This window comes from Symphalangus syndactylus, chromosome 1, assembly GCF_028878055.3.
Source record: "Symphalangus syndactylus isolate Jambi chromosome 1, NHGRI_mSymSyn1-v2.1_pri, whole genome shotgun sequence".
NCBI classification, from domain to species: domain Eukaryota; kingdom Metazoa; phylum Chordata; class Mammalia; order Primates; family Hylobatidae; genus Symphalangus; species Symphalangus syndactylus.
The window spans coordinates 137,104,531-137,122,389 of record NC_072423.2 but is presented as its reverse complement, the minus strand read 5'-3'; the positions used below and the strand labels follow the sequence as shown (position 1 = coordinate 137,122,389).

The 17,859-nt window shown below is 41.4% G+C and overlaps 2 protein-coding genes and 1 pseudogene across 15 annotated transcripts in view; 1 reads left to right on the top strand and 2 right to left on the bottom strand.

Annotated features, from left to right (window-relative positions):
• LOC129486248 (ubiquitin-conjugating enzyme E2 E1) overlaps positions 1-14,578 on the top strand; it is an 83,150-nt gene extending 68,572 nt beyond the window's left edge. For 3 of the 4 annotated variants that reach the window (XM_055285865.2, XM_055285875.2, XM_055285887.2), the window contains 3 exons: positions 10,791-10,923; positions 12,381-12,528; positions 13,780-14,578. In XM_055285865.2, coding sequence (XP_055141840.1) covers positions 10,791-10,923; positions 12,381-12,528; positions 13,780-13,877 — 379 coding nt within the window. In that variant the 3' untranslated portion in view covers positions 13,878-14,578. Of the gene's footprint in view, positions 1-10,790; positions 10,924-12,380 lie in introns of all 4 variants that reach the window. The other variant, XM_063637223.1, reaches the window with a different exon arrangement.
• LOC129491323 (ADP-ribosylation factor-like protein 4A) lies at positions 1,476-8,578 on the bottom strand (annotated as a pseudogene).
• Positions 14,579-15,315: 737 nt separating the features above from the next.
• The window catches only part of NKIRAS1 (NFKB inhibitor interacting Ras like 1), a 27,937-nt gene continuing 25,393 nt past the window's right edge, over positions 15,316-17,859 (bottom strand). For 6 of the 11 annotated variants that reach the window (XM_063637284.1, XM_055285939.2, XM_063637256.1 and 3 more), the window contains one exon: positions 15,316-16,607. In XM_063637284.1, the coding sequence (XP_063493354.1) occupies positions 16,365-16,607 (243 nt within the window). In that variant the 3' untranslated portion in view covers positions 15,316-16,364. The remainder of the gene's footprint in view (positions 16,608-17,859) is intronic. The other 5 variants (XM_055285925.2, XM_063637246.1, XM_063637263.1 and 2 more) reach the window with 1 other exon arrangement.

The window sequence follows — 17,859 nt, the reverse complement described above, 5'->3', positions numbered from 1 at the left end:
GCCAGGTGGGTGATGCACGCCTGTAATCCTAGAAACTCAGGAGGCTGAGATGGAAGGATCACTTGAACCAGCTGTGATTGAGCCACTGCACTCCAGCTTAAGCAACAGAGTGAGACACTATCTCAAAAAAAAAAAAAAAAAAAGAAACAGTTGGTATTCATTGCTCTTAATAATCCTCTATAGCTGGCTTCTCAAACTTTAATGTGCATAAGAATCATTTGTTAACATGCACATTGATTGGGTCTGAGGTAGAGTCTGATGTCTGCATTTCTAACAGACTCCCAGGGGATGGATGCTGATGTTGCGTGTCCAAAGGCGGCACTTTGAATATCAGTCTACAGAACATTCAGGGTATATGCAAATTAACTTTTAATAATAACAACAGCAACCATATATATTGATCCTTTTTTGGTGTACCAGGCACAGAAAAATAAAGTAAGACTGGGTATTGGAGTCTAGCAGCTGGGATTCAGATCGAAGCTCTTCCCTTTACTAGTTTAACCTTGAGCAGATTTTCTCTAAGGCAGGGTTTCTCAACCTTGGCACTATTGACATTTTAGGCTGAGATCATTCTTTGTGGGGGCTGTCTGGTGCATTGTAGGATGTTGAGCAGCATCCCTGGCCTCTATCCACCAGATGCCATTAGCACCTCCCTCCCATTTGTGACATTCAGAATGACTGCAAGCATTGCCAAACGTCAGGGGGTGGGGTAGGAGGCAAAATTACTTCCAGTTGAGAACCACTGCTCTAAGGCTACTGTTGAAATATGGGTGTTTGGGGGGCTTTGTGATATGAATGATGTACTTTATATAAGTGACATAGAAGCTTATCATGAAGCTTCCACAGACAAAAGGAGAATAGGCATGTGGTAGCTAATAAGCATTCTGTGCCACATCTGGCTTTCTGAGGATGATGGTAAAGCTTATTCCAAGTGCCAGTTCTTTATTTTTACGAAACATTAGTCATTGCACTATGAGGTAATATCAGGAATTACTTGAGATTTTTAAATAGGTAGAACTGAGTTTCTACTTCAGTTGATCCCAAGCCTCTGCCCTTTTTTGAAATACGCTGGCGCTGTTGCTACCCTGCCCCTGCCTCTGCCCCTTTCTTCATTCTTACTTCCTGCTGCTGTCTGCATGTCTCTTTTTTTCCCCCCTACTCTCTAAAGTTTTATTTCACTAACTTGAGGTCAAATGTCACAACTGTGTTCTGGTCAATTTACTATCCTTGCTTGGCTTCCCCAAATGGTAGTACCAAAAGATTTGTGGGGTAGGGAGAAGAGACCACTTTAAGAAGCACTGCATTTACTCATCTTCCACAAGGGAACAGAGTTGGGCATCTGATTATTCAACAAAACAAAGCTTCAGTAGCACCCAGGAGGGCAGACAGGCAAACCAGGCTGTAGACACACTGCATTTGTCAAAATCAGACCAGAGAAAACCTACTCCCCACAGATTAAAAGGTAGCGATAGTCATCATTTCTTTTTCTGTTGCCACAACTTTTTCTTCTTTTAATTATTATCATGTAGTTGTCTCAAGTCCTTCCTTTAGTCCAGGGTTCCCCAATGCCTGGGCCACAGACCCCGCATTGGTCCCTGGCCCATTAGGAACCACGCGCATAACTGAGCAGTGGGTGGGCAGGCCAGCCAGCTGAGCCAAGCTCCATCTGTATTTACAGCCACTGCCCATGGCTTGCATTACTGCCTGAGCTCCGCCTCCTGTCACATCAGATCAGCAATGGCATTAGGTTCTCATAGGAACGCGCAAACCATATTGTGAACTGCTCATGTGAGGGATCTAGGTTGCGTGCTCCTTATGAGAATCTAATGCCTGATGATCTGCTACTGTCACCCATCACCCCCACATGGGACTGTCTAGTTGCAGGAAAACAAGCTCAGGGGCTCCCCACTGATTCTACATTATGGTGAGTTGTATAATTATTTCATTCTATATCACAATGTAATACTAATAGAAATAGAGTGCACAATAAATGCAATGCACTTGAATCGTCCCAAACCATCCCACGCCCCCCGCCATCCCCCATCTGTGGAAAAATTGTCTTCCACAAAAGCAGCCCCTGGTGCAGAAAAGGTTGTGGACTGCTGCTTTAGTCCATCTCCTATGATTGCACAGGTAAGCTGCAAATGGCAAGGACTTGATGAGCTCAGTTCACCCCTTGCCAACAATGTATCAATTCCTGAGAGAATGAGTTCCTGAAGTCTTGTTGTTAGCAACTATAAGTAGAGGGACTGCTTGGTTTTCTATATCCTAGTTATTTTATGAAGTTAAGTTTTAGTTTCTTCCATCCTTCCACATCCACAGAGTCCACAACAAATACAATGCCATCTGTGCATCTGGCATATGACTTCCACAGTGGCCTTGCTTTGTCCTAAACACCTACATCCCAGAAGTGGAAAGGGACTGTTTTAGAATTTCCCAAGGTTACCTTAATTTTCTCAGTGTTAAATCTTTTGGTAGGTACAGTATTTACAAATTCATGAGCTGCAGCCTGTATAAGACAGTTGTCTTTCTAGCACAGTACAAACCCGGAAAAACAGTGTGGAAAGACTGAAATGAAGGCCGACTGGACAGGATAGAAGTCTGGTGTGATAGTCCATTTCCCAATTTCCCACTGCAAATACATGTCCCAAATTGAAATGCGTTCTTCTTGCTTTAGAACTTCTCTTCTTAGGTGATCCAGCTATAAGACTAACCATCCTTCCCTTCTCTTCACTCAGCGTCTGTCCTAGCATCTGGGGAGGTGCTCTGATACCTGTCCGTGGGCACCAGGGAGGCCTGGGCCACGGCGGACGACAGGGCACCAGGTGGGTGCTGTGTGCCTGGCTGCTCTAACAGTGCTCGCCCAGCAGTCTGCAAGTCTGTTTCTAGCATGCTTATCTTCCTATCTTCCCAACCTCTCATCCTCTCACTTTTTTTCTAGGGTATGACAGCAGATAACTAAGCCTTCTAAAATTATGCCTAGAATAATATCTGAATTATGGTTTATGTGTTTATAGGCAAGGGTCCTCTCTCCCAATAAAAAATGTAAAAATTCATTTGATAGAAAGATACTTTTAAAAAATTGATTCTGGCCAGGCACAGTGGCTCACGCCTGTGAATCTCAGCACTTTGGGAGGCCCAGGTGGGAGGATCACTTGAGCCCAAGAATTTGAGACCAGCCTATGCAACCTGGTGAGAGTGTGTCTCTATGAAAAATGTAAAAATTAGACTGAGCATGGTGGCTCACGCCTGTAATCCCAGCACTTTGGGAGGCCGAGGAGGGAGGATCACCTGAGGTCAGGATTTCGAGACCAGCCTGGCCAACATGGTGAAACCCCATCTCTACTAAAAATACAAAAATTAGCTGGGTGTGGTGGCGGATGCCTGTAATCCCAGCTACTCAGGAGGTTGAGGCAGGAGAATTGCTTGAACCTGGGAGGCAGAGGTTGCAGTGAGCCAAGATGGCACCACTGCACCCCAGCCTGGGCGACACGAGTGAAGCTCTGTCTTAAAAATAATAATGAATAAAATTTTTAAAAAATTAGCTGGGCATGGTGGCATTTGCCTTTAGTCCCAGCTACTAGGGAGGCTGAGGTGGGAGAATCACTTGAGCCCAGGAAGTCAAGACTACTGTGAGCCGAGATCACACACTGTGCTCCACCCTGGGTGACACAGCGAGACTGTGACTCAAAAAATATCCTAAATTTCACTTTGCTTCAGGATGTTCTTTAAAAGAAATCAGTAATGTCATTTGAAAATTGAAATGCAGATTTGGTTTCTGACCATTGAAATGGAAGAACAGCAGAGTAGTCTGTAATGAGTTTGTAATGAGAATGGGAATGGGGGAAGACTCACAAAAACATGATTTTAAAACAAAAAGAAAACATGAATGTTACTTTGTGGAGTTACCCTGGAAGATTTTAAGTCCGTCCAGGGAACACAACAGATTCTAGTAAGACTGTGCTAATGACAGTCTTTTGACAGTTGGTTTGTTAATACCTCAAATGATTTGTAGTACAGTTTATACTGTGCAGATGCTATTTAAGACTGTATATGTGTAAAGCAAAGGTTACTACCAGTTGATAGTTTTTTACTTTGTATACTTATCAGTATAATACTGAGGCATAAGATATGTAGCCACACTGTCCAGTGGTCATTAGAGAGAAAATGTCTCCAGGATTGTAGGAAAAGCTGTCAGAAGTGAGTCCTGTTAATTGCGTTTATTCAATGGAGAGTTTCCTATCAGCCAACAGCCACAGCTTCCTGTATGACAGAAGTGTCGTGGCTCATGGCCATCCCTGCTCCTATTGTTTACATACCTGTATGAAGTCAGAATCCTTTATAGAAAGAAGAAAATATTGTGTTAAAGTAGAAATGACTCATTTTTCTTAAAATCTGTATCAGAGTGATATTTATTTTGATTAGAAGAAAAAACTGTTATCTTTTTTTCTTTTTGCTTTGTATGTATTCTGCTTATATTTTGAAAAGTGCTTTTAGTTACAAATAAACCTTAAACCTCTGTGTAGGAAAATGTGAAAGGTATAGGCATGGTCTCTTCACTTTCTCAGTTACATCCTCTCATGCAAAGGTTCTAATCACAGTTAAATTTCAATGTCTTCAAACAGGGATAAGTGGGCTTTTTAAAAGAGGCACAGTCTTATACTTATTTCTGTAACCTCAATGATACTTTGGTTGGCTGGTTTTAAAAAATCATATTACACAAAACTGAGATAACCCAGTTTAGAGAATCCCAATTAAAATAAGTGCTCAGGTGAAGACAGGGTAGACTTAATGCAAAATTATGAAATGTACTTTTTTGCTCCCATTGTGTCTGGAATTGGTGGGTTCTTGGTCTCACTGACTTCAAGAATGAAGCCGCAGACCCTCATGGTGAGTGTTAACAGTTCTTAAAGATGGTGTGTCCGGAGTTTGTTCCTTCTGATGTTCGGACGTGTTCAGAGTTCCTTCTGGTGGGTTCGTGGTCTCGCTGGCTTCAGGAGTGAAGCTGCAGACCTTCGCGGTGTTACAGCTTTTAAGGCAGCACGTCTGGAGTTGTTCATTCCTTGTGGTGGGTTCGTGGTCTCACTGGCCTTAGGAGTGAAGCTGCAGACCTTCACGGTCAATGTTACAGCTCATAAAGGCAGTGCGGACCCAAAGAGTGAGCAGCAGCAAGATTTATTGCAAGGAGTGAAAGAACAAAGCTTCCACAGTCTGGCAGGGGACCTCAGCGGGTTGCCACTGCTGGCTAGGGCAGCCTGCTTTTATTCCCTTAACTGGCCCCACCCACATCTTACTGATTGGTTCATTTTACAGAGAGCTGATTGGTCTGTTTTACAGAGTTGATTGATCTGTTTTGACAGGGTGTTGATTGGTGTGTTTACAATCCCTGAGCTAGTCACAAAAGTTCTCCCAAGTCTCCACTAGATTAGCTGGACACAGAGCACTGATTGGTGCATTTACAAACCTTGAGCTAGACAGAAGGTGCTGATTGGTGTCTTTACAATCCTTTAGCTAGGCATAAAGGTTCTCTGAGTCCCCACTAGATTAGCTAGACACAGAGCACTGATTGGTGCGTTTACAAATCTTTAGCTAGACACAGAATGCTGATTGGTGCATTTACAATCCTCCAGCTAGAGGTAAAAGTTCTCCAAGTCCCCACTCGACTCAGGAGCCCAGTTGGCTTCGCCTAGTGGATCCTGCGCTGGGGCTGCGGGCAGAGCTGCCCACCAGTCCCACACTGTGCGCCCACACTCCTCAACCCTTGGGCAGTCGATGGGACTGGGAGCCTCGGAGCAGGGAATGGTCCCCATCGGGGAGGCTCGGGCCACGCGGAAGCCCACTGCGGGAGCCCACTGTGGGGGCAGAGGGGAGGCTCGGGCCTGGCGGGCTGCAGGTCCGGAGCCCTGCCCCACGGGGAGGCAGCTGAGGCCCAGCGAGAATTTGAGCCTGGTGCTGGCAGGCTGGCACTGCTGGGGGACCAGGCACACCCTCTGCAGCTGCTGGCTGGGGTGGTAAGCCCCTCACTGCCTGGGGCCAGTGGCACCGGCCGGCCACTCGGAGTGCGGGGCCGCCAAGCCCGCGCCCACGCAGAACTCTCGCTGGCCCGTGAGCACCGCACACAGCCCCGGTTCCACCCGCGCCTCTCCCTCCACATCTCCCTGCAGAGGGAGCCGGCTCCAGCCTCAGCCAGCACAGAGAGGGGCTCCCACAGGGAAGCAGGGGGCCGAAGGGCTCCTCACGCGCAGCCAGAGTGGGCACGAAGGCTGAGGAGGCACCAAGAGTGAGCGAGGGCTGCCAGCATGTTGTGATCTCTCACCATCTTTCTTTAGTATCTTAATTTCAACCCCCCTTTTCCCAATTTGGGATTTTCCATACTCTAATCATTTGGATTAATAATTTAAATTACATACCATTCTATGGTACACTTCAACCAGTATTTAAAATTAAAGTTGTATTTCTTGTTGTGGAACCAAAAGTATCTTCTGGAGGAGACAGGAGATTATTAAAGGGTGTACTTAGGTGACCTGAGGGCAAACCTGGTCAGTCATTTTATCGAGAAATAGGTGGGATGCTTGAACAGCCTCAAGTAAAGCTGCTCTTATTCCCTGTTCTTCTGACACTGGCCTTCTGAGAGTTAATTAACATTGTCCTCCACCTCTGGGGATGGGACTGCCTGCCCACTTTGTAGACCAGCAGATCCTAACTTTTCCAATGAGAACTTAGGAAAAAATAAAATTGTAGGCCCCTGTATCAGAATTTTTCTGTTTTATTCTCTGATTAAGAAAGTACACATGATAAAAAGCTACCTGAATTCATCCAATGGCAGCTTTAAGTGACTATTTAAAGCTTGATATTCAGGGCCGAGCATGGTGGCTCACACCTGTAATCCCAGCATTTTGGCAGGCTGAGGCGGTTGGATCACAAGGTCAGGAGTTTGAGACCCGTCTAGCCAATATGGTGAAACGCCAGCTCTACTAAAAATACAAAAATTAGCTGGGCATGGTGGCGTGCGCCTGTAGTCCCAGCTGCTCTGGAGGCTGAGGCAGGAGAATCGCTTGAACCCACGAGGGGGAGGTTGCAGTGAGCTGAGATCACGCCACTGCACTCCAACCTGGGTGACAGAGCAAAACTCCATCTCAAAAAAAAAAAAAAGTTTGATATTCAGGTAACAATGCTTGGTCTGTTCCAGTGGATTCTCAGACCATTCACAGTAATTCCTGAGGGCCCACAGGTTAGGGATCGCTCACTATTGAATTTTCTTCAGGGTCAACTACGTTTGATATTATTTCACTTAGCATTTAATTATTTTCATATTATCCACCTTTATTCTCCAGTTTTGAAGTTTAATACAAGTATAATACGTTTTTTGTCATTATGTAATTGTTTGTACTTGATTCCTTAACTTTTCTGTTTTCTCTACTTTTTTCTGAACTTTCAAAAAAATTAACACCTAAACTGCAAGCAGATTACCGAGAGCAGTCTTAATTGGATTTCTGGTTATATCACAGGCGATAAGCTATCACAGGTGACAAACTGTAAAATGTTCAAGCTTATGCTCCTAACTGGTTGTCTCACTAGTAACCTGTAACAGTGGTTCCCAAATGCAAACTACCTGCTTAAAGGTCATGGTTGTGGGTGGGGCACTTAAATATATAGATTTTTGGGTCCCCCTTTAGATATTCTAAATCATTGGGCCTGGGGTGGGGTCTAGAAATCTTTAATCTTTAAAGTTCCATCGATTATTTTGATACACAGTGAAATTTGGGAACCACCAATTTTCTGTACAATCCATAAATTTGCATGTAGTGACATACTGGTAAACCTTCGTCTTTTTTGTATACTAAAGGACCAGCAGAATTGGGCCCATGCCAACATGTCACCTCTAGGGCCTAGACTGCCCTCACTTTTGTTTTTTTCTAGGTCGGTTTCTTAGTAGCACTACCAAGTTGAACATGAACAGTGCGACTCCTGAGCTCTAGTGTTTTTTAGGAGGCAGCTTGGAATATTGTCAGTACTGGATTTTAGAGAGCCTGGCTTCTCTGAATGAACTCTTGGCCTTGGTTCCTCATCTGTAAAAAGATTTTAGAGTAGCCTTTTGCCTTTAAGTGTTTACCATAAACTAGATAAAAGAGCATTCCTCTTTATCTGCAACCCCTATATTAGTGTTATTTTCATATATAGTCCACTTTTCATTAACTGCACTCCAGGTGTCATAGCTGTATCAGCCAGTGTCTCTAGAGTTTCTTCAGTTTGCTATAACAAAGTGCCATAAATTGGATGGCTTATAAACAACAGAAGTTTATTTCTCACAGTTCTGGAGGCTAGAAATATGAGATCAAGGTGCTGGCAGCTTCAGGTCTGGTGAGGATGCATTTCTTGGTTTCCAGACAACTGTCTTCTTGCTGTATCCTCATGGTAGAGAAAAGTTAGAGAGCTTTTGAGGTTCTCTTTAAGAACACTAATCCTTTTCATGAGGATTTCTACCCCCTAACCCAATACCTTCAAAGGCTCCACCTCCTGATACCGTCACACTGAGGGTTAGGATTTCAACATGAAAGTTTCGAGGGGATGCAAACATGTAGGCAGGTAGGCAAACTTATGATGACCAAGAACCGGTTCTAACCTCAGGAAATGAAGCAATAATGGTAATGTCATTTCACTGGAGAAGCTACTGCCTGTTTCCAGAGGGAGAGGGCTGATTAAGAGCTCTCCCTACATTCCACCTTGTGAAAATTGCCATCAGATATCGTGTAAAAGTATGAAGTCATCTTTTTTTAAACACAAAGTATGACTTCATGGTGTAGACAATGTTTTAAAATCTCTGGCGGGGTGCGATGGCTCACGCCTATAATCCCAGCACTTTGGGAGGCCGAGGCGGGCGGATCACCTGAGGTCAGGAGTTCAAGACCAGCCTGACCAACATGGTGAAACCCCATCTCTACTAAAAATACAAAATTAGCCAGGCATAATGGCGCATGCCTGTAATCCCAGTTACTCAGGAGGCTGAGGCAGGAGAATCGCTTGAACCCAGGAGGCGGAGGTTGCAGTAAGCCGAGATCATGCCATTGCACTCCAGCCTGGGCAACAAGAGCAAAACTCTGCCTTAAAAAACAAACAAACACAAAACTCTGTATCTAAAACAAACATTTTGGTGGCTTACACTTATAATCCCAGCAGTCTGCGAGGCTGAGGTAGGAGGATTGCTTGAGCCCAGGAGTTCAAGACCAGCCTGGGCAACATAATGAGACCCCCATCTATATAAATTAAATAGAAAACATGAGCCAGGTATGGTGGTGCATGCCTGTAGTCTCACGTGGCTAAAGTGAGAGGATCACTTGCGCCTAGAAGTCAAGGCTACAGTGACCCCAGATCATGCCACTCACTGCATTCCAGCCTGGGTAGCAGATCAAGACCCTGTTTCAAAAATAAAAAATAAAACAAGTTTTTAATAGTTTTTGGTAATATCCATCACAAAGAGATATTAAATAATAATAATGGTGATCACTGCCGTTTAATGAGAGATACCCATGGGTGTGTTGCTCTACAGTTTCCTTCTTTCACTTAATTCTGAAAACATTCCTGTGAGGTAGACAAGTGTCCAAGCTCTTTCTGCCTCTTGGCCAGTTTGGGCCCTGTTCTTCCCATAACCTGCTACTCGGCTGCCCATACTTTCTCCCTCCTTTTTTGCCATGTCATGTTTTCTCCCCCAACTTGTATTCTCTGCTTTTCCTTTGTAATAAGCTCATTCCCGTAACCTGTTGCATCTCTCACACCAAATTTCAGACCAAAAGAAAAACCTGTGATGGGTTTGGGCAAAGTATAGGCCCATGGGTAGGCTTTTTATTCCCTCCCTCTTCATCTCTTCTGTCTCTTAAATGAAGGCATCAGACTTTGTAACCAGTTAGCAGAGGGCATCTTGAAGGAGTTTGTCTTGTTCAGTATCAAAACCCCTGACATTTAATCCTCTGCCTAGTACATGGGCATTCAGTGAGTGAGTGAATAAATCCAATTCACATCATACATTTATTTAAAAGAGTAGTTTTGCTGGGTGCGGTGGCACTCTAGAAGCCAACACAATGCTTTAGAATGGTATTGTGGCCAAATTATGTACCCAAGTGTATGAAACAGTGATTTATGATAACAGCTAACAGGGTTGGAGGAATGTCTCAAGTATTAGTATTTAGAGAATCCAATTATAGAATACATATTGAAATGAAAATTGAATAACCTGTAACTGGATACTTAACATTCTCCTTCTCCCACCTAACATGGTTTATAATGTAAAAATATGGCCATCTATTAGATACTTTTTAAGGTGAGATTATGGAGATAGAAGAGCAAGGAAGAGCCAGTTAGTGCAAGGAAGAGCCAGTTAGTGGGTCAGAAAATGAAACTTCTGTGCTTAAAATGGTCATAAGTGATGTAGCTGTGAGCAAAAGCTGTTCTCATTTGTCACTAATTTAGTTTCTAGGTGCTGAGATGCATTTCTCATTTTAAGTACTGTTTACACTTTCCTACGTGTCAAGGAGAGTTTTGAGAAATGAGGACAGTTTCCTGCTTATTCATAGCTAGATAGGCTTAGAATGGTTTTAACGTTCTTTTATCATCCAGTTTACTTGACCAATGGCTATGGGTTTGTTGCAGTTCTGCATCCGTTTCTGTACTTATTTTGTAAAGAGAATCCACACAGTAAACAAAAGAGAGGAGAGAGGTAATCTTTTCATCTTTAATACACTGTAAAAATTGGGATAGTGCCACCATCTGCTTATTTGTTGATGTATTATTCACAGTGCTGGTCCCAAAGGCGATAACATCTATGAATGGAGATCAACCATTCTAGGGCCTCCAGGATCCGTGTATGAGGGTGGTGTATTCTTTCTCGATATCACTTTTACACCAGAATATCCCTTCAAGCCTCCAAAGGTAAGAAATCTCCCTGTATGCTCAAATTTACTAATTCCCACAAGACAGCAACTGTTGAGGTTTTTCTAAATTTAATTTTTAATCACCGAAACTAGATTTATCTTATGTCCTTAATAGATCTGAGTATTTTAACATATACAAAACACTTCTTTAGGTTGATTTTGCCTTATCTGGCAGAGACCATTCTAGGAGTAAGTGCTTTGTTTGATGGTGCTTAAAATTGTGCTATTTATAGTCATATTGTCAGCAACCTAGAATTAATCCCCTATTTTCCAGCCCATAGAGAAAGGTTTTTGAACAGTTAAAAATGGTGTCAAGCCAGGTGCAGTGGTGTGCACCTGTAGTCCAGCTACTTCGGAGGATTGTTTGAGCCCAAGAGTTTGAGTCCAGTCTGGGCAACAAAGCGAGACCCCCAAAAAAGGCAGGGCAGGTCAGGGGGTCAAACAACTAGAGAATCAGAATCTCTTACCAAAGCTTTGGATTCTATTCTGCTCCCTGTCATGTTTTGGTCTTGTTCAATTCCTTACCTCCAGGCGTCAGTTTTCTATCTAGGATAGGTGAGGATTGCCCAAGTCACCCATCTCTTGTATTCAATCTGTGATTCTCATTCAGTCAGAAAGAAAACCCCGTCTTGGGGATTACGTAGACTGCCAGATAAAAGTACAATTGCAGCAACAAGAAGTAATTGAAAGTCACTTTTTAAAAAAATTGGTAAAATTACAGGTAGTTTTTACTTTGTGTTTTGGTATATTTCACAAATAAAAATTAAGAGACCCAAATAACACCTGTTCATGTGACTTGTGTTCTGCTGTGGTCCTTGCCCATTACTGGCTCTGCATCCATGGACACTCGATTATATAATAGTAAATTCTGTGATGCAGGTAGACAGGATGTCTATGGGACCTGATATAATGGTCAGAAAAAAGCAGAAATAGACTTCTCTTCAAATTTTGTTCAGGCTTTTGGGTGTAGTCATTGTTTGCTGAGTATGTTGTTTAATTATCTTTATGTACCCATTATGTTTCACTTCAGTTTTTAAGAGATATTTATGATTCTCAGTATTTTAAAGCTTACTTTGAGGCAGTGTAGTACTACCAGCTAACACAAGAGGTCAGCAAACAATTAGCTATTCAAACTTGGAAATGTTAATATTTAAAAGATTTAAAATTGCTAAAGATGAAATTAGGAAGTACTGAACTTACCATCAGTGGACATAACATTTTAAATGAAATTGACACAGTCCCTGAGATGGTATCAATGAACACTTTCTAATCAAATTTATTAAGTCTATCTTCTTGACAGCTTTAATTAAAACTGCTTTTATTCACCTTCTTAAAAACTACCTATCTGGGAGTTGTTTTTTTTTTGTTGTTGTTTTTTTTTCCAATTACAGTCATTCAGTTGAATAGCAAAAAGTTTGTTTGCTGTTTAAATAATTGTTTGTCACTTTTTTTTAGGTTACATTTCGGACAAGAATCTATCATTGTAATATTAACAGTCAAGGTGTTATTTGCTTGGACATATTGAAAGATAATTGGAGTCCAGCACTAACCATTTCTAAAGTCCTCCTTTCTATCTGCTCACTTCTTACAGACTGTAATCCTGGTAAGGTTGATAATTCTTTACCTTGTTTTATTCTTCCTCACCTGAAAAATACTTGTTTCCAAAAGCTTTCAAAGGACAAAACTAATTTTTCTGCACAACTTTGTGAATATAAAAACTAATCTGCTTTTCGAAAGAAAGTTTTAAGAGAAGTTCAGTCTACTAGTTGAGACACACAACTTCATTAATCAGTATATTCTAGCAACAAGGTACTTTAAACTGAAGACTGACATAAGTTTGCCTTGGGCTTTTACAGTTTCAATTATTCTTTTTTTTCTTTCCTGTTGCTTTATTTCCCATATAGTTCTTATAAAACAAATCATACACTTCTAAATGTCGAGTCATCTGCCTGGCAAGCCTCACCTGTGCCTGTGGGGTTCAGTGAGCATGTGCCCCATAGCTGGTCACTGAGATGGCACTCAATTTTGAAAATGGTAGTTGTTAAATACTTAGTGACTATTGAATTGTGACGTTTTTGGGACTTCATTTCATTTAAAAAATATTTTTCTGTAGTCACAGCTACTAGGGTGGCTGAGGTGGCAGGATTGTTTGAACCCAGAAGGTCAAGGCTGCAGTGAGCCATGAGCATGCCACTGCACTGCATTCCAGCCTGGGTGGCAAAGCGAGACCCTGTCTCAAAAAAATATATATAATACACTTATGTGTATATATATATACACACACATATATTTATTTTATTTTCTAGGTAAACCAAATATAAATTTATTAAAGATCCTAAGATTCAGAGAAATACTATACTTAATTGGAGGTCCAGGTTTTGCCTGGCAACCTGGCTCTTTAACCAGCGTAAAGGTAAATAGTGTTGCACTGCAACAGCCCCGAAGACTTCACAGTATTCACAATGCCGTAACTGGTGACATTGAGCTAAGGGTCACATGAACACAGTTGGATGTTCATTGTAGTCTGGAGCCTTGACCGTTCCAGTCTCTACTGAACTCAGCCTAACACATAAAAGTAAAGAAACTCCAATCGAGTGTTGTTTGTTGGGAGAAGAATGGAATGAACTAAGATAAAGACAGACCACTACACTAAAGCCTGAGCATTCCCTCTTCCCCCCACGTTATGTGTTTTGAAATTTTGATGGAAAAATATCCAGCATGGTGGAGTGGTGTTTCGAAGATGGGTTTGATCACACATACTTTGTTGTACATATCTACCCAAGCTGTCACTATTTGCTAAAGTTTAAAATGTTCTTTTCCTTTCTCCAAAGTAATCTACATTCTTTTCTTCCAGCCGACCCCTTGGTGGGAAGTATTGCCACTCAGTATATGACCAACAGAGCAGAACATGACAGAATGGCCAGACAGTGGACCAAGAGATACGCTACATAAATTGGGGTTTCACAATTCTTACATTATTTGTCTGTCACAGAAGAGAGCTGCTTATGATTTTGAAGGGGTCAGGGAGGGTGGGAGTTGGTAAAGAGTAGGGTATTTCTATAACAGATATTATTCAGTCTTATTTCCTAAGATTTTGTTGTAACTTAAGGTATCTTGCTACAGTAGACAGAATTGGTAATAGCAACTTTTAAAATTGTCATTAGTTCTGCAATATTAGCTGAAATGTAGTACAGAAAAGAATGTACATTTAGACATTTGGGCTCAGTTGCTTGTAGTCTGTAAATTTAAAACAGCTTAATTTTGTACAGGTTACACAAATGGCCATTTATGTAAAGTCCCTCTAAGACTACATACTTTTTGTTTAAAACAAAATTGGAATTTGTTTTCCCTTCTTGGAAGGGAACACTGATATTTAACAGAGTTTTTAGAGATTGTCATCTCATATATATAAAATGGACACGTGGCTATAAAACACCATATAGGAGATGAGTAATGCGTTTTATTTTATATGCCAATCTACTTTCTTCAAAAAAAGGTCTGAATCAGGACTTGTGAAAACCTGTAGTGAAATACCTTAAGCTGTTAACTGTAAGGCGTGGAATAGGAGTTGCTCAGTGGATTGGTTATATGTTGTGGACTACTTAAGTCTGCATTTGTTACTGTGCTAATAAACAATATTAAAAACCACCTAATACTGCTGTGTTCATTTACTTTTCTTTTGCCTTTTGTTTGCCGTTTGCAGATTCTTCTGAAATCGATAGGTATCTGCTTCTAAAACAAGCTAAAAATAATGCATATTTAGTAGGTATTATTTACCTATATTAGGATCTGTACTTTACACAGCTGTAGATGAGGTATCCTAGAAAAGGTTAAATAATCTACCCCATTTAGGCTTCAAACACGAACTCTACTGCATCTTGTTAAAAGCATTTTCTAATTTGCAGATGCTGTAGTAGCAAGTACATGAGAAATGGGTTCCGTCATGGATAAATTGGTACACTGCCTTAGGGGGCATTTTGGCAGTACCTAAGTATACACGTCATGACCCAGCAGTTCTGTTTCTGTATGTGTGTTTCAGAGAAACTCATCCAGATACACATACATTCATTACAGAATTTAAAAAGAATTGGTAAATAGACTAAGTTGCATTAGTAGGAAACAAAGCAAACTGGAAGGTACTTATTTAAAAATCATTATGAAAGCATTTGTCCATCTATGTAACATGCATGGGGAGGGAAGCTAGATTAATATTCAATAACTGGGGGAAAAGGGTAAGGGGTGAGTTAGTGTCTGAGTGGTAATTTTTTGACCAAAAAATGAATTTATGATGAGAAATTTTGAAGAATTATACTGTAGCAGCAATAGGCTATTTGTAAGTATTGTCTTTTATATGTAGTTCTTCACTAGAGCTCATGAAAAAAGTATTCCATTTAAGATGTTACAAATTACTTGATGTTTTAATATGTTCTTTGCTGAATAGCTTATTTTACATTTCAAAGTAGTTATTTCACAGGTGAAACCACTACGTAGCTTACTTCCTACCTTTTAAATTAATAAAGTTACAGTCAGCCACATTGCTCGAGTCTTGCCAAAATCTTTAGAGAAACAACACAAACTCAGACATCTAAGTTAGATCATCTAGAGTCCAATATTTTTGATACTTTTATTGTATATGACTAGTTTTCTAGAAAACTATTCCAGAAGATACAGTCTTCCTTCCAGAAAATACAGCTTTATTGTCCTTAAGTGCCTAAGCATTTTCAAGAGGAGGAGCAAACAGTTTGCCCTCAAGTATCTGGTCTATCAACAGGGGCCTGGTCTATCAACAGGGGCCTGGCTGAGGAAAAAATGGCCTTAGAATGTGATGAACCTACTTACCCTACCTGGTTCCTCAACTCATGCTAAACATTCTAATTTGAGCAAAGCTAAATCATGGGTCTTAGTCTGTTTAGCAAAATCTCCACAAGATGAAGTTTAGCTTACTACCCCAAACCGTTCAGTGTTTTGGGTCCAATTTAGACACAAAAAATGTTGTTTTATAATCCTAGACATTAGATTAATGAACTTTTTAAAAACAAAGTCATGTTTGGGCTTAGAAGTTTGCATAATGTTACACAGAGTGATGATGGTACCTTCCGAAACAGCTTGGGGTTGGGGGGAAGTTACACATAGGTGTATTTGCGTAACTATCCAAACTATTCTACTGTTTTCACAAGTACAACATAAATAACAAAGGTGCTAATTTCAAAGACAGGTTTCAAACAATGAGAATAAGAATATATTATTTCATATCGGGCAATAATAACCTTAGCCCAAATTCTTTTAACAGCTAAAGTGCATTAAATGACTTCCTTAGGAATTTTCCTAAGGACCAAATGTAGATATAAATGGCCTGTTTTAAATAGTAATATTACTCCATGTTCACAGACACTTAAAGGCAATCACTATTCAACATAACAATTGTGGAATTACTGATTTTTAGTTCTCAGAACTAGAGTTCCCTTTGTTTTTCCTCCCAGGCAAAGGAAAGCTTGATTTGCTCTGGGGTTGAGAAAGTTTACTGGCTAATAAAGTGAATGGTTCAATCAGAGTTTTCCGATCTGTAACAGTCACCTCCCACAGTCTTACTTTCTCACTTTTTGCCCACTGCTGTGCCACTTCAGCGTCCACTTGTCTCTGCTCAGAAAGGTCAATTTTGTTTCCTAATACAACAATTGCTACCTGAAAGAAAACAGATTGAAAAGATCATTCTAGTACTTTGCCAACATCAGTTCCTGGGCAAAATGGAGGGAGACATAAGGAAAATTGTTCCACTTTAACAAACCTGCTTCATTAAACTGATTCTCAAATGTGACTGGATATTAGGATTTCACCTTACTCCTTAATGCATTTTTGTTAAAAATGCAGATGCTCGGCCGGGCGTGGTGGCTTATGCCTACATTCCCAGCACTTTGGGAGGCCAAGGCTGGTGGATCTCTTGAGGTCAGGAGTTCGAGAGCACCCTGGCCAACATGGTGAAACCCCATCTCTACTGAAAATAAATAAATTAGCCAGGCGTGGTGGCATGCGCCTGTAGTCCCCTCTACTTGGGAGGCTGAGGCAGGATAATCGCTGGAACCCGGGAGGCAGAGGTTGCAGTAAGCCGAGATGGCGCCACTGCACTGCACTCCAGCCTGGGTGACTGCACAAGACTCCATCTCCAAAAAAAAAAAAAAAAAAAATGCAGATGCTCTGTAGTTTGCTCAGGTATGAATGGAAGATGGACTTGGAAAACTGGCATCTAGGATACAGACTGGTTTCAATGAGTCTGCATTTCAGTTTGGCTACACTTGACGTATGAGAGATTTGCAACACAGTACTTCAAAATAAGACAAATGGAGCTGCGGGAGTTCTGTATCCATGAGAACAGGAATTGTTGTGTTCACATTACTCATAATACTAAAAAGATGACTGCTAAGTATCTGTTAAATGTATAGGCCAAAAAACAAAAAAAAGTATGTGCCAATAGGAACATTTTACCTGAATGCTTACTATACACCAGACACTAAAGGTGACCAGAATACAGCAGTCAAAGCTCAGGGGGAGGAGAAGAGACCCCAAACCAGATTTTCAGATAGTACCCATAAAGATTACACAAGATGTGAGTAGACGATGGGCAGAAAGAACTGTCAAAGGCCTCTCTGAGGAGCAGCAGTGAACTCATCAGATCTTGGAACCGCTAGTCTGCCTTCCTGTCTGTACGTTGAGCTTGAGCTCCCTGTGCTCCAGGTAAGGCCATACCTTGCTGGCAGGATGAAAGTGGGCCCAGAGCTCCGGTTTTCTAGGGGAATCACGTATTCTACCTCATCTTTCAAGCCCTCCTGTCATTCTTCATCACCCAGACTTTCATCTTCATGTATCTCCCCTACTGTGACCTCCATCTCCCTCTCCTCCCAACTGCAGAAACTCGTTCACTTTACCCCTTAGAATTCAG